The 14,089-nt window shown below is 57.1% G+C and overlaps 1 protein-coding gene across 3 annotated transcripts in view; it reads right to left on the bottom strand.

Moving 5' to 3' along the window:
• EPHB2 (EPH receptor B2) overlaps positions 1-14,089 on the bottom strand; it is a 173,541-nt gene that overhangs the window by 12,818 nt on the left and 146,634 nt on the right. Inside the window, exons 6-9 of one of the 3 annotated variants that reach the window (XM_028512179.2) lie at positions 12,754-12,878; positions 4,649-4,811; positions 2,465-2,573; positions 1,460-1,527 (exon numbers count right to left, since the gene is read on the bottom strand). In XM_028512179.2, the coding sequence (XP_028367980.1) occupies positions 1,460-1,527; positions 2,465-2,573; positions 4,649-4,811; positions 12,754-12,878 (465 nt within the window). The remainder of the gene's footprint in view (positions 1-1,459; positions 1,528-2,464; positions 2,574-4,648; positions 4,812-12,753; positions 12,879-14,089) is intronic. The other 2 variants (XM_036025507.1, XM_036025506.1) reach the window with 2 other exon arrangements.

Here is a 14,089-nt window from a genome sequence, read left to right as displayed (position 1 = left end):
CTAGAAGCTCCTCATTTCACTCTGAAATGAAAAAAAAAAAAAACCCCAAAACCCCGAGGCCCTGCTATGAGTGATAAGAATCCGCCTGCTGTGGCCCCTCATACTCCCCCCCGCTGCCCCCTCACTCTGGCCCAGGGACACCGGCCCCTCGGCTGTTCCTGAAACCTTCCAGACACACTCCAGCCTCAGGGCCTTTGCACTGGCTGTTCCCTCTGCCCAGGATGCCCTTCCCTGAGGCGTCGCCGCACGGCTCACTGCCCCAGCTCCTCATGTAGCCCCACCCCACCACTTTCCCTCCGTTACCCTGTTCTACTTGCCCTTTTTTTCAACAGCATTTTCATCTTCTAACGAGTAAAGCGTATACCACATGCTTTACTATTACATACATGGTTTCTTTTAAATTTTCTGTCCCTTCACCAGGATGTAAGTTCCATGAGGGCGGGGCTGTTTGGTCTGCTGCGTGTCCCCAGCACCTATAACGGTGCCTGGCATGCAGAGCCGGCCACAGCACATACGTGACAAACGGATGGATGTGCTGATGGCCCTTCCTACCCCGTGGCCATCTGAGGAACCCTAGGGTCCCCACCGAGTACAGTCTGAGAACCTACATATTAGACCTACTGGAATTCCTGTTCTCTGAGCGAGGCGTTACAATATACCTTCTCCCCACCCCCACGCCACCCCCCACAGACAGTTGGTTCTGCCGGGGTCAAATGGGGAGGAGTCTGCACTCTGCCTGTCTCTCTGCTGGGCACCTTGGCGGGGGGGGGGGGGGGGGGGGGGAGGGGACATCGCTCTGGGAGTGTGTGGCCCATGTGCTCCCAGCCCTGACCTAAGGTGGGGTGGGTTAGGGTTAGGGTTGGGGGGGGGAATGTGAGGCCCTGGGTGGGGGTGAGGAGTCACCAGGAGTGTTACCAGGGAGGAATGAGAGGGGGCCTCCCACCTCCCTTCCCTTTTGTCTCCCGGGCCAGGGCCCAGGGTCCTCATCTTCTCATTCGGGTCACATGCCTGTTCCTCAAACGTGTGTCTGGCGGCTACTCTGTGTGGGAAGCGCGCTGGGGCCGGGGGCCGTGGTGAGTGTCAGACACAATCCCAGGTCCCCAGTGCTCCCATTGTAACGTTGGAGAGACCAGGGGATGGCCGTGACCGTGCAGCCAGGTCAGGGGCGCTGTGCAAACACAGACACTGGCCCCAAGGCCCGGGCGGGTGGGGGTCAGGGAAGCCTTCTCTGAGGGGTTTGCCTGCGATGCGGCCTGAGGGAGAGTAAGAGACGCTCAGGTGAAAAGAAGGGGGGAGAGCGCTCAGGCAGAGGAATAGCACGTGCAAAGGCCGAGAGGGGGCAGCGAGCTTGGCACATTCAGGGAACAGCCTGACGTCCGGTCTGACTGCGGCAAGGAGGAAGGCTGGAGACGCCGCCAGGGAAGGGCCGAGGGGGCCAGCCCTGCTGGGGCATACGTACTGTGGCCGCTGGTGTAGTGCTGCAGCTTGTCCGTGTACTCCGAGTCGGCACGCTCAAACCCCCGTCTTCTGGAACAAGAGCAAAGGGCTGGAGCCACCTGGAGGCGCCCGGGGAGCTGGGAGCCGCAGCAGGTGACAGGAGAGGGTGGGCAGCTCCTCGAAACCACATCCCAGTCAGAGGCCTCCCTGCCTGCCCCTCGCTTAGCAGCCCCCCCCCCCGCCCCCCCTTCCTGGCCCCACCCACCCATTTCTGCCTCTCCCAGCTCAAGTCCAGGTTCACTATTCCCCACCCCCCTTCTCCAGCCAAGCCCCTCTCAAAGCGCAAAGTCATCTCCCCTGGCTGTGGCCCCTGGCCCCGGAAACCCTGGGGCTTTTGTCCATCTGACCTCGTGACCCAGTCTATTCTAAAGTGGGGGGGGGACTCTTTAAGGAAGAAGAGAGTCTCTCTTTGCACATGCCCAGCAGAGGTCAGGGACCCGGGCCCACCTCCTGCCTTTGCATATGCTGTGCTAGCCACTTGGGGTGCCTTCCCTCACCTCCTCCTGTCTGCGTCCTCTCCACCTTTCCAGCCACCTCAGTCAGGGGGCCCCACCTGAGCTCCACAGCCTCCCATCTGACACTCTGCTTATGGCCCCATTCATGAAGGGGCCTCAACTGGTGCCAAAGGGGGGTGCCCTGCATTCCTTCTCCACCATCCCCTTAGCTCCTAGCTCCCTGCAGTCCTCTGGCCCAGTGCTCTGAGACCTTCCCCATGCTGCAGTATTCGTGCCTCAATGTGCCACCTCTTTGAATAGTGGACTTGTCAAGGGCGACGCCTAACCCGAAGGGATGGGCTGCTCCTGGTGGCTGTTTAGGGGGTGTGAGGCCCCTGGAGGGTGCCCAGGCCAGCCTGAGCTTCTCCCTGCCCCTGTGTGGATGGGGATGCCTCCCCCATTCACAAATGCTGTCCAGGAGTGGCTGAACGGACGCACGGCCAGGCCCGGAGGGCGGGGGGACGCCCACCCACCTGTTGCACACGATGGCGATGACAACCACGGCAATGAGGAAGACCAGGGCAGCCGCCGAGGAGCCGATGATGAGTGGCAGCTTCTCCTGGATGCTTGTCTGGTACTCGGCTGGGGAGAGAAAGCACAGCACGGTGTTCTCGCCTGGCTCCGGGAGTCCTGACGTCCCGTCGCCCTACAGGTCCTCCTGGGATCCCGGGCACAGGCTATTCCTGCTCCTCGGAGAGCCCGTCACATGCTCAGGTGGGGAACTGGCTGTCATTTGCTCACAGGTGACCTTGAACAAGCCTGTGGGCTGTTCCGGCCCTTAATTTCTCATCTATCAAATGAGCATACAACCCACATCTCAATGCTGGTATGGAAACCGACAACAACAAACGTGTGGAGAGGCAGCCATAAGCACAGACTCTGAGGCCAGACTCCCTGGGCTTGAGCCCCGACAGTGCCACTTACTATCTGTGATCGCTGGTGAAGGGACTCACTGGTACTCCTCTGTGGCTCAGTTTTCTCATCTGTAAACTGGGGAGAACCATGCTTTCCATTTCATAGGATTGTGGTGTAAAGTACTTCGGACAACATGTGGCGGAAGTAAGCAGTCAGCGCTAAATTATCATCGAGGGTTTTGAGGGTCAGTCACTGTGCTAAGTATGTTATGTATCTCGTTTGATTCTCGGAACAGCCCAGTGACGCACCGCCTGTTACCCCGTTTTATAGACGAGGAAACTGAGACTTCCTGAGGTCATGACTTGCCTGAGGTCACACAGAAAGGGGCCAAAGCCAACCGCTGAGCCCAGGGCTGTCTGACCCAAGGCTGTGGGGCTTAAGGGAGACACTGTGTGGAATGCACTTGGCCTTGGCCTGGCTCTGGGAGACCACTCGGTACATTCTCAGTGCCACCCACAGCATCGCTGTACTTCATTTTGTCGTTATTCTCACTTGTGTTTGTGACCAGACAGGGGACTGGCGACGTCAGGGACAAGGTTGGCTCTGGGTCCCCAGCGCCCGAGCACCCTTGTTGAGTTAATAGAGAAAGGGTGCTGGGACAGTGCCCACGTCACCAACACTCACCCAGCACGAGAGACGGCTTAGCGAGGTGAAAACGCTGGCTGTGGGGGAGGGGCCTTTACAGGGGCAGTGATGCTGGAAGTCGCGGTGGCCACGTGAGGGAGGGTTATGGCGGTCAGGCCCAGGCCTGTCCAACCAGGCCAAAGCCGAGTGCCCTCCCCCGCCCCCCAAGGACTGAAGCGGATGCTGAGAAGGGATGCTGGGGCCTGGTCATAAGCAAAGCTGTCCTGGAGCGTGGCTGGTTGGTGGCAGCGCCCCCAGACTCACAGAAACGACAACTGTAACCTTACCTACTCTTTGGTGAGCGTTATCTATGCGTGAGACCCACGGCCAACCTTGTGCTAGGTCCTATACATTGAGCCCTATCCTGATACTAGTTTGATGATGATGATGATGATGATGATGATGATATAGTTGTTATCATCCCCATTTACAGATGATACAACTGAGGCTCAGGGAGGTAAAGTAAGTTGTTCAGTGAGGGCTGAATCGCCACTGTAATTTCCATCTGCCAGGCATCATACCCTTTAACTACGTTGCCCCTCAAAGACTGTTAGAGCAGGAAGGGTACTTAGAGATCATGTGGCCCCAGACGGGGAGGCACACAACACGTGGGCTGCAACCTCCCCTTCTCCTGCCCAGGGTAGACAGGACTAACCCGCCCCAGCACCCCTAAATTCAGAGGTGCCTTCAGAATTATTCCCCATCCAACTGTAAGTCACTGAAGCGGGGTCTGGATAAAACAGTTGTGCACTCTCAGATTGACTGGGATGCTTTCATTGTATAGATGAGAAAAATCTGGACCAGGGAATGGGTGTGCTTTGCTCAGGTGACTCTGCAAGTTCGGGCTGAGCTCCCAGGAATCGTGGGAAAGGGAGTGGCCTGGCTGACACGATGGTAGTGGTGTACCCTCCCCAGACCCCGGAAACAGTGCCTCTGTACGTGACAGCGCAGTCTGTCCAGTGCACAGAGGGTCCCAGCCAGGGCCGGCAGGAGGGTTGGCATTAAGTAGCAGGGGTGCCTTTTCTAACTTGCACAGAGGCACCTTGTGGGAATGGTGGCCCTAGCGTTTGTGCTCTGTGGAAGCGGCGCCCCCCTTCTGCCCGCTGGGCGCCTCTTACCTTCTGTCATGGTCTGGAAGTACATCTTGCCGCTGTAGCGCCCGTAGCCCGCCACGGTGCGTGCCCGCACCTGGAAGACATAGATGGCGCCGGCTTTGAGGCCCTGCACCGTGACCGTGTTGGTGGGGCTTTTTATGGCTGTGGCGTTGTGCTCACTGAGCTCCTGCCGGGGAACAGAGAAGACAGTTAGCGAGGCTGTTGCCCGCAGTGGGTCCAGAGCCCACTGACCGCTCCTGCCACTTGGGGTGGGTCTGGCCACCCCGACCCTTCGCCCCCTCTCCCAGTGACAGAGTCACACAACCGCAGCTTTTGCGTGCGATTTCGCCACGCTGCCCACAAAAGAAGGCAGAGCGTATTTCTCCTCCTCGTGGGTGCTGAGTTTGTCCACATGACGTGCTTTGGCCTCTGGAATATTCTAGGAGAGATGAGGCAAGCAGGGGCTTTACATGTGCTTTTTGTTTGGCCTTGGTCTCTGGTTATTCTGCCGTCTGCCATGAGGTGGGGCTTAACCTGGGTGACAGCCGGTTCCAGAATGAGAAACGTGGAAAAGGCCTTGACCTAACTCCTAGGATGAAACAGAGCCACCTCAGCCGACCCACACACACAAACCAATGAGCAAGAAAGCCTCTTGTTGTAGGTCACTGGATTTGGGGGGTTGCATCACCTCCACGACAGTGAATACACGTGCACAGAGTGGTCACTGTGCACAGACCCCGGGGTCTAGACTGTAAGCTCTTGCTGGCAGCAGGGAGGAGGCCCCCATTGTTCACGTCCGTGCCCCTCTCCCTCCCGCACACCTTAACGGATTGAGTGGAAGGACCCCCTCCAGCCTTAGCACACTTGAGTCAGGAGAAAAAGCGAAAATTATGCTCAAGGTCAGCTGAGCTGCTTTAGGACTCAAAACCATGCAGGGGCTACCTCTCAGGTTCATGTGTTTGGGCACCCAGGACCTACTGTTCCCTCCTTTCAGAGGTGCAGAACACCATTTCTGGCTTCCTGGGCGCTTCTGGGGTGACCCGAAAAGCCTGGGACAGGACAAAGAGCCAGCTGCTGCAGCTGGGGCGGAGATGTGCTTGAATTGGATGCAAATGAGCACCAGCCTCGTTGATGCTCCTCCTTGCATCTGTCAGCTGCCCAGCTAACCTGCCCCAAATACCCTCTTTGCATTAGGCCCTGGGCTGGGCACCGGGGACCCACAGAGGTTAAGCACAGGCCCTGGCCTCGGAGAGCCCAGTTCAGAAAAGCAAACAGTGTGGAGATGTTAACCCTTTGAGGATCCAGAACCTGTCTGAGATGCTAATGAAACGCTATGAACCTTTAAGCGGAAACATACACATCTGATTGTACATGCCAATCATGTACGTGTCAGGGATGCACAGAGCCCTTGGACACTCTCCCGAAACAATGCAATTCAAGGTGAGTGGTGTGATTACAGACAGTAATTGTAACTACAGAGCTACTGTAGTGCCGAGGCTGAGATCAGGGACTGGAGCCAGACTTCCTGGGTTCAGAGCCTTATTCTACGGCTTATTACCTTTGTGGCCTTGGGTTAAGTTCCTTAATTTCTCTATGCCTCCTTTTCTTCAACTGTGAAATGGGGATAATACTAGCTACCTTAAGAGTTGTTTAGAGGATGCAATGAACTAATGTGTATAAAACGCTTACAGGGGTAGGGTAAGCGCAACGGGGTGTGGGCCGTGTGACCTGGCCTGGGTGTGGGATATCAAGTGAAGTCAGGAGTGTTCCCTGGAGAGTGGGGGCAAATGCAGCGGAATTTTAGGCAACAAACAGAAGGCACCCAGGCAAAGAAGGGGGTGGGCATTCTGGCCAAGGAGCAGCAGGTGCAAAGGTAAGGAGGTGAGAAAGAGCTTGGGATGTGAGGGCTATGGGGTGGGGGTCGGGGGGAAGGACCTCTGAGTGCCCCCTCCTCCCCATACCAGGAGGCAGTGGCAGACTGGGAGCCCCTTTTCCTTTGCCAGATCACCTCCCCCCTCCTCCAGGAAGCCTCCTTGACCCCCAAGCCGGATGTGTCCTCTCCTGTGAGCCCGGGAGCACTCGCCGTGGGTACCAGAGGAAGGGAGCGCTCTGCTACATCCCCTTGTTCCCTCGTCCTGGGCCCAGGCCTGTCTCACTTCCTTGACTGTCAGCTCCTGGGGGAAGGGGGTGCGTTTTGTCCCCCTGCCCCAAGCACGGGGTCTCGCGTGCAGAGGCCTTTCCTAGCACCCTAACTTCAGCCACAGGGTGAAGGCCGTCCCCCTCGGCCTGGCATTCCAGACCCCTCCCGACCCACCCCTTGTCCGTCTCTGCTGCCACGTCCCCCATGTCCTCCAGCTCTGGCCATGTGCAGCTCTTATGTCCCCTCTCCCTGGGTGGGGGGGGGGCCCGCCAGAGCTGGCAAACAAGAGGAGAGGATGCTCAGTTAGATTTGAGTTTCAGAGGAATCATTTTTAGTATAAGTATGCCCCATGCAATCTTTGATGTATATGGATACTGAAACTTATTTTAAAAAATTCAGCCCTGGCTGGTGTGGCTCAGTAGATTGAGCGTGGGCTGCAAACCAAAGGGTCACCGGTTTGATTCCCAGTCAGGGCACATGCCTGGGTTGTGGACCAGGTCCCCAGTAGGGGCCCACGTGAGAGGCAACACCACACTGATGTTTCTCTCCCTCTCTTTCTTCCTCCCTTCCCCTCTCTCTATAAATAAATAAATAAATAAAATCTTTAAAAAAATCAAATGTAACCCTGATGTATTTTATTTCACAGCCCTACCTTCCCTGGACGCTCTGAGCCTTTGCAAGTGCTGCTGCCCCATCTGAAACACCCTTTCCTCCTCCGCCTGGCAGCTCCCTCCTTGTTGGTCCAGGCCTGCCTCTGTTGGGGAGGCTTCCCAGCTACCCCAGCCAGAGGTTGTGGGCTCATCCTCTGCTCTCCTGCCTATTGTTCTGATATACATGCGTCTCTTCTAAGGACTGTGGGTTCCCTGAGGGTAGGGACCTTATCTCATTCCTCTCTGGGACCCCTGGGCCCTGCACACTGTAGGTCGTTGCTCATACAGGTGCTCACTAACTACTGACAGAACGAATGTTAGACCTATTCATAACCTACGAACCCAGGATGCACTACCAGGCTTGGCCACTAGGTGCCGCCGTCTAACATGGGATCTCTCTCCAGCTTGCAGAAAGGGATGGATTCTGCAGACTGGGTGGGTGCCCACTTAGGCTGCAAGTTTTAAGTTCCTTATCATGCGAGGGAGCTGGGAAATAGCCGCCAGCGGCATAGGTGGCTCGGGAGGACGAAGGACCAGTCTGAGTGGGTCCCCTCTCTAAGGTGGGGCCCGGCAGGGGATTGGCAGTCATTTCAAAGGCCAGTTCTTCCACTTGCTTGCGTGGTGACTTTGGGGGAGACCCTTCATTTCCTTGAGCCCTGTTTTCTATTCCAGAAAATGAAACCATAAATTCCAACCACCCAGGGTCGCTGTGAAAATAAAATTTGATCAGTTAGTCCCTGGCACGAAGGAGCTGATCAAGAGCTCCGACAGTTTCCCTCCCTCCCCACTCCCCTCTCCCACCAGGAGTGTCCTTAAGTGAATACGGATGAAACACCAAGGGGCTGGAGGAGGAAACTGAGCATGAAACCCACTAATCCGTAGTTTGAGTCCATACCTAGAGACTAATGGCCAAGGAGACGGTGGGTGCAATTGCTTAGGAGCTATGAGCCTCGGTTTCCACATCTCTAAAATGGGATGATGCCACTACATGCCACACACAGTGGTTGTAGAGACCCAACAGGAGATAACGGGGAAAGCCTTTAGCATAGTCTCTAGCACACAGAGGGACCTAATGAGTGGTGGCTATCCCCGTGGTTGTCGGCTGTCATCACCCATGTCCATCCCGTGGATGAGTGAATGCACAAGTGAACAAATGAGTGAACAAACCTCCCCATGCAGACACTGCTCCACGTACACTGGGCAATACCCGGAACGCAGCCTGGACTTTCACTCACCCCCTCCTGCCCCAGCCTTCGCTCCCTCTGCCTGGAATGTCCTTTCCCTTCACTTCTGCCAAGCAGCAATTTCTGTTGAATATATACATAAGTGGATGTGACCTACAAGGGCCTGTCCGCCATAGGTGGCCTCACAAATGACTCTTCTTCTTGAGCTCTTGGGGAGCCAAAGGGAACATGAATCCATGCTTCGGGGCAGCTGCCAAAAGAGGCCACCTCCTCCGGGGCCGGAACCGGTGGAAAAGGCCAGCCCTGGTCTAGCTGACACCTTTTGTCAGCTGCCTCCAGAAGACTTCCAGCAAAGCGGTTGTCAGCTCCGGGCTCCAGGCAGGCTGGGAAATCCCAGTGAAGCTGGGGAGAGGCCAAATGTCTCCATTTGGGGAGCCCGCTCCGAAAGAGCCCTTTCTAAAGAAGGAAAGGAAAAGCAGGGAAGGCGGTAGGAGTGGGGCCCATGTGGGGCCGCACGGCCAGCATCGAACCTCCCTACTTGGGAAGATCTAGAGCATTAATTAAAGAAATCAATTGTGGGCACCAGGAGGATTCTGAAGTGTTAGGTAAGAGCGGGCTGTGGACTTGTCAGAAATAAATCTCACCGAGTGCAGCCCGGCTGTCCGCCCCTGCAGGTGGGGTTGACCCTGGAAGGCGGAGGTGGTGGTGGCTGGGACGTCACAGCCTCCCTCCCCTGAGGGGCCAGGGACAGGAGCTGCGCCTGGCTCTCCTCCCACCCCTTTCCCGGCATCTCCTCTGACACTTTGACCAACTGCTTTTGCTTTCTCTCCTTAAATCTTGCCATTCTCTGGTCCTTCCACGCTGTCCTTCCTCCGCACACCCTCCTGTCTGTTCTTGGCTACACCTGCCCGCTCCTGGCAAGCATCACACCTCCCCCTGCAAGTCACGATCCCGTAGCTGCCCCAGGAAAAGCCTCACCGTCTACCGGGAGTTGACGATCACCCTTCCCTGATCCTCTGAGTTTCAAACAACTGTCTGGATCTGTTGGTTTCTCACTCTCTGCTGCCAACTCTCCAGCTCCACGCCGCCAGCATTTCTCACTTGGTGTCCCATGAGAGCCCTGTACAGGGTCTACCTGTGTTCCCGGGACCCCTTACAGTCTATTCTCCACAAAGCGAGCCACAGGAATCTTTAAAGTAATCTGAGTCAGAACGCATGATCTGAAACCTTTGATGGCTTCGTGTGGTGCTTTAAATTGAATCCAGCTCCAAAGGCCTAGGGGCCCACCACAGTCGGCCCGGGCTCCCTCTCCGAATCCCGCCCCTACCGATCTCCCCCTGGTTCACGTTGCTCTTGCCACACTTGCCTTCTCTGTTCCCTGAGTGCAGCCAGCTCATTCTTGCCCCAGGGTCTTTGCACATGCTGTTCTCGCCACTTGGAATGACCCTGCTCTCATCGCGTGTCTGTCTGGTGAGCTCCTGGCATTTTTCAAGGCTTAGCTCCAATGTCGTCTGAATGAAGACTCCCTCTCACCTCTGCCAGGATTATGGGCTCCTCCTGAGTGCCCCCACGGAAACTTTGCTGGCCTTTCTGGGGCTTGTATCACATCTTATCTAATGGTTACTTGTATCTGAACCTGACTTTTCCCCTGGACTGTGAAGAGAAGGCCCCCAGGCGTGTCTGTTTACTCCTGGTATTCCTGGCACCCAGTGCAAAGTCGGTGGTGACAGGGAATGTTGACCCAGCCAGTCTCTTCCTCCACCCAGCCCTGGGGGGAGGGGCTGACAGAAGAAAGGCCACACCTCTCATAGCCAGACCTCAGGCCTGTCATTTATGCTGCAACTCCCTCATCGGAGCCTGGTCCTGTCCACCTCTTAAAGGGTATCCAGAAGCATCCCTGGGAGAACACCGGGAGGCAGGAGAGCCAAATGAAGAGTGAGAGCCCAGGTCCAAGCCCCTGCTCTGCCACTGGGCAGGTGGGTGCTCTTGGGTGAGCCACACAACTGCTCTGGGCCTCAGTTCCCCTTCCTGCCCAGCGCGGTGAGTAGCAACGCTAAGAGAACGCATGAGGTGATGGGAGTGATGTGCTCAGCGAAGAGCGAGCGCTCATGAAAAGTGAGCAGGAGATCACTGTGGCTGCTGCAGGGCCCGCTGCTGCAGGGGCCGCTGCTCTTCCGCCTCTGGCGTGGGCCTGGGGATGCCCGGGCCGCGGTGGAAAGTGGGGCAGAGCTGCCTCCTGGTTCACACCTCCGCCAGCCTCCCCACTTCCGCCCGTCTCGGTAGGAAATGGGTCGTGGGCAGGACCTGTGCCGGTATTCCTCATTTCCGATCCTGTCTTTGGGGACAAACACTTTCGGTTTCATTTAATCATAAGGCTTCTTAATTAGGTTTTTTTTTCTTTTTGAATTCTGAGTTGCTAAGTTCTCCCTGCCAGAGGAAGTGGACATGACTGCCCCACAGGGCGTGGGGCGTCCTGGGCCTGGCAGAGGCCGGTTCTGCTGCCTTCGAGGCCCAGCTCCTTCAAGGCCCCGCAGGGCCCCGCAAGGGGTGGAGCTGCATCCCTCCCATCATCCCCTGGGGACACAGTAGAGAAAGGGCAAGGTCTCCACCCCCGAAGAACACGCCATGGAAGGGCCTCATCACTCACTCATTCAACCAACATCTATTAGGTGTCTCCTCGGTGCCGGGCCCAGAGCACCGAGGAGAACGTGGTGAAAGGGACAGATGTGGTCCCTGGCCTCTAGGAATGCATTGCCAAAAGGAGGGGAGGAGCAAGGAAACCATAATAAACCAGTTGTGTGAGGCTGGAGAGGTATGTGATGAACCCCTGAGACTCACCAGGGTTTGGGTGACCCAGCAGCTAGTAGAGGGGAAGGGCCTGGCTGGGTCTCAGGGAGGCAGAACTCCAGCAGGGCTGGCTGGACCTACCTTTACCTTATTTCCTCTTAGCCCTTAGGGAGAGCCTTTCCACCCTTTTCCAGTTCCTGGTAGGCGTGGCCTCAACTAAAGCACTTCCTGTAGTTAGTCATTTACACTGTAGTCTGAAAGGGAGCCCAGTGAAAGCTTTTCCAGGGGCTCCTACAGCCTCTGTGGCTGTTTGGCACCTTAGGGAACAGGTAAGAAAAGTCACGAGTCAGAAGACAGTGTTCTGGGCCTCTGATGTGCCGCTGCTCTGTCCTGGCCCCCGTATTGCACAGGTCTCACATCCAGGGGTGCTTAGCTCACCGGGCGGCCCATTGTGCAAGCCTTTGCCCAGTGTAACGCAGGCAGGGCAGAAGAGGGAGAGAGGGAAAGCACACTCCATTTTGCTGAGGCCCAGGCACCCTGCCGGCAGTACAGCTGCTTTTTCTCTTTGACCTGCACACCCCCCTGTAAGAGCGGTGGTCTCATTTGCCCTTGCCACAGGAGGAAACTGAGGCTCAGAGAGGAAAGATGCCTGCCCAAGGTCACACAGCTGGCTATGGACGGAGCTGGGATTTGAACCTACAGCTTCTCACTTCCAGTCCAGGGCTCCTTCTACTACACCAATGGCTTCCAACCTTGGGTCCCTGGCCCTTAGAGCTTCCCGAAGGGAGTCGCAAAGGTCTGATTTAAAAGCTCAAAGAGAAAGCACTCTGTCTCCATACAAAGGGCACGCAGGCAAACGAAAACAAGTGTTTTAGCCGGAATCAGGGCAACACAGGAGGAAGCTCCACTCTCTGTGCAGAAACTCTCCCGAGCAGTGCCAAACCTCTGCTTTGCAATGGGTGAGCGACCCATTTCATGGGTGAAATGTACCCACGGGTGGGTGCACTACTGCTTAGTAGATGCAGCCTTTTGGAAACGCGCTTCTTTCAGAACCTGAGGACGGCTGAAGTCAAGAGGCGGGGGTCCTGGTGGGGAAAGGGCTGTGAGCGCCGCATTTCACTGAGACGGCTGGCCTGATCCCCCAGTCTGGAAAGGCAAGGCTCAGAGAGGTCAAGGCACCTGCCTGAGGCCTCGCAGCCAGGGAGGAGTGACGCTGGAATTAGGGGGCCTAACTCTGAGGCCAGTGCTCTTTCTGCTTCACCGGTGTGTCTCGTCTTGCAGGACAGTAGGACCCCAGGCCCCGCCCCCCTTCACCTGGGAGGCACCTCAGGGAGCCGGGGGTGGGGAGGGTGCCAGGAGCTCAGGTACCTTCTCATAGTACTGCAGCTCATAGTCTAGGATGACGCCGTTGGGCTGGTCGGGCTGGGACCACGACAGGGTGATGCTGTCCACAGTGCGGCTCACCTGGTGCATGATGGACACAGCCGACGGAGCTGGAAGAGAGGTCAGAGGTCAGGGTTTGGGGTGGGCATGCTGGGGTGCCCAGGGAGAGCTGCGGGACCAGATAGAGGAAACATCTAGTCGGGGTCACACACCCTGAGGAGCTGACAGGGTGCAGGCGGACCCATGTGGGGCCCCAGGTGTCCCCACTGTGGGACTCGGCCAAGGGGATCCAGGCCCAAGAAGGGACACTGCTCCTCCCTTCGCCTCTTTCCCCTTGATTTCTCCTCCCAACGAGGAAGGAAAGCGGTAGACGGTGTCCCCACAGATGACTGCACTTTTCAGACTGAGGGGCACAAGCAGCTTTGTGAAAAGTCGCATTGCTGGGCGCCACCCCCCAGGGGTTCTGACTCTGCAGGTCTGGGGTGGGGCCCGAGAGTCTGCAGCTCCAACGAGCTCCAGGCGCTGCTCATGCTGCTGGCCCGTGGACCCCACTGGAATAGCAGATTCAGGGCTAGGGGAGGGAGGTGACCTGTCCAAGGTCACCTAGCAGGTAGCGATGGGGCGGGGACCGGAGCCCGGACCAGCTAGTCCAGTGTATTTTCTACCCACCGCACTGCGTCTCACAGCCTGGCTTCTGCCCAGGACCGCCCCTCTCACTGCTCAGCCTAGCCCGTCCCTGGGGCCCACAGGCTCAGGGAGTCTTGAAACAGAGGCACAAACAGTCCCAAGAGGCGCAGGGCCAAGGCTGCCAAGCAGGTGGGCCCGACCTCCCGGCCGAGGCGCTTGCCCCATTCAGAGGCGCTGGAGAGGCACAGGAGGATGACCTGCTCCCCCACCAAAACACAGCCTGCCATCAAGCTTGTCGTCCTGACAGTCCCTGTATGTCCAGTGACGCCCAGCACAAAAAAAGAAAAACAGAAGCCCCGCAGCTGACACCTAACACTTCCTGGTTCACTCTCCATTGGGTCCCTTTCCCAATGCTTTGTGTCAGTTAGCTCACTGAACCGTTACGTCAGCCCCACGAGGCTGTTATCATTATTATTATGATGATGCCCATTTTATGGACGAGGAAAGGGAGACACTGAGGTGTGAGGTACTTGGCCCAAAGCCACCCAGTTAGCAGGCAGTGGAGCTGGGGTGAGAGTCCAGGCTCCCCTGGGTCCAACGTCTCCTTTCCCCGCCTGTGGCTGGGGCTGATGCTCGCTGCCCGGGGCGGTCTGCGAAGCAGCGGACCCCAGAGGGCTCTGAGGACACGCTGCTC

Source organism: Phyllostomus discolor, chromosome 5 (assembly GCF_004126475.2).
Source record: "Phyllostomus discolor isolate MPI-MPIP mPhyDis1 chromosome 5, mPhyDis1.pri.v3, whole genome shotgun sequence".
NCBI classification, from domain to species: Eukaryota; Metazoa; Chordata; class Mammalia; order Chiroptera; family Phyllostomidae; genus Phyllostomus; species Phyllostomus discolor.
Note: the sequence above shows the minus strand (reverse complement) of the source record. Positions and strands in the feature narration are given on the sequence as shown.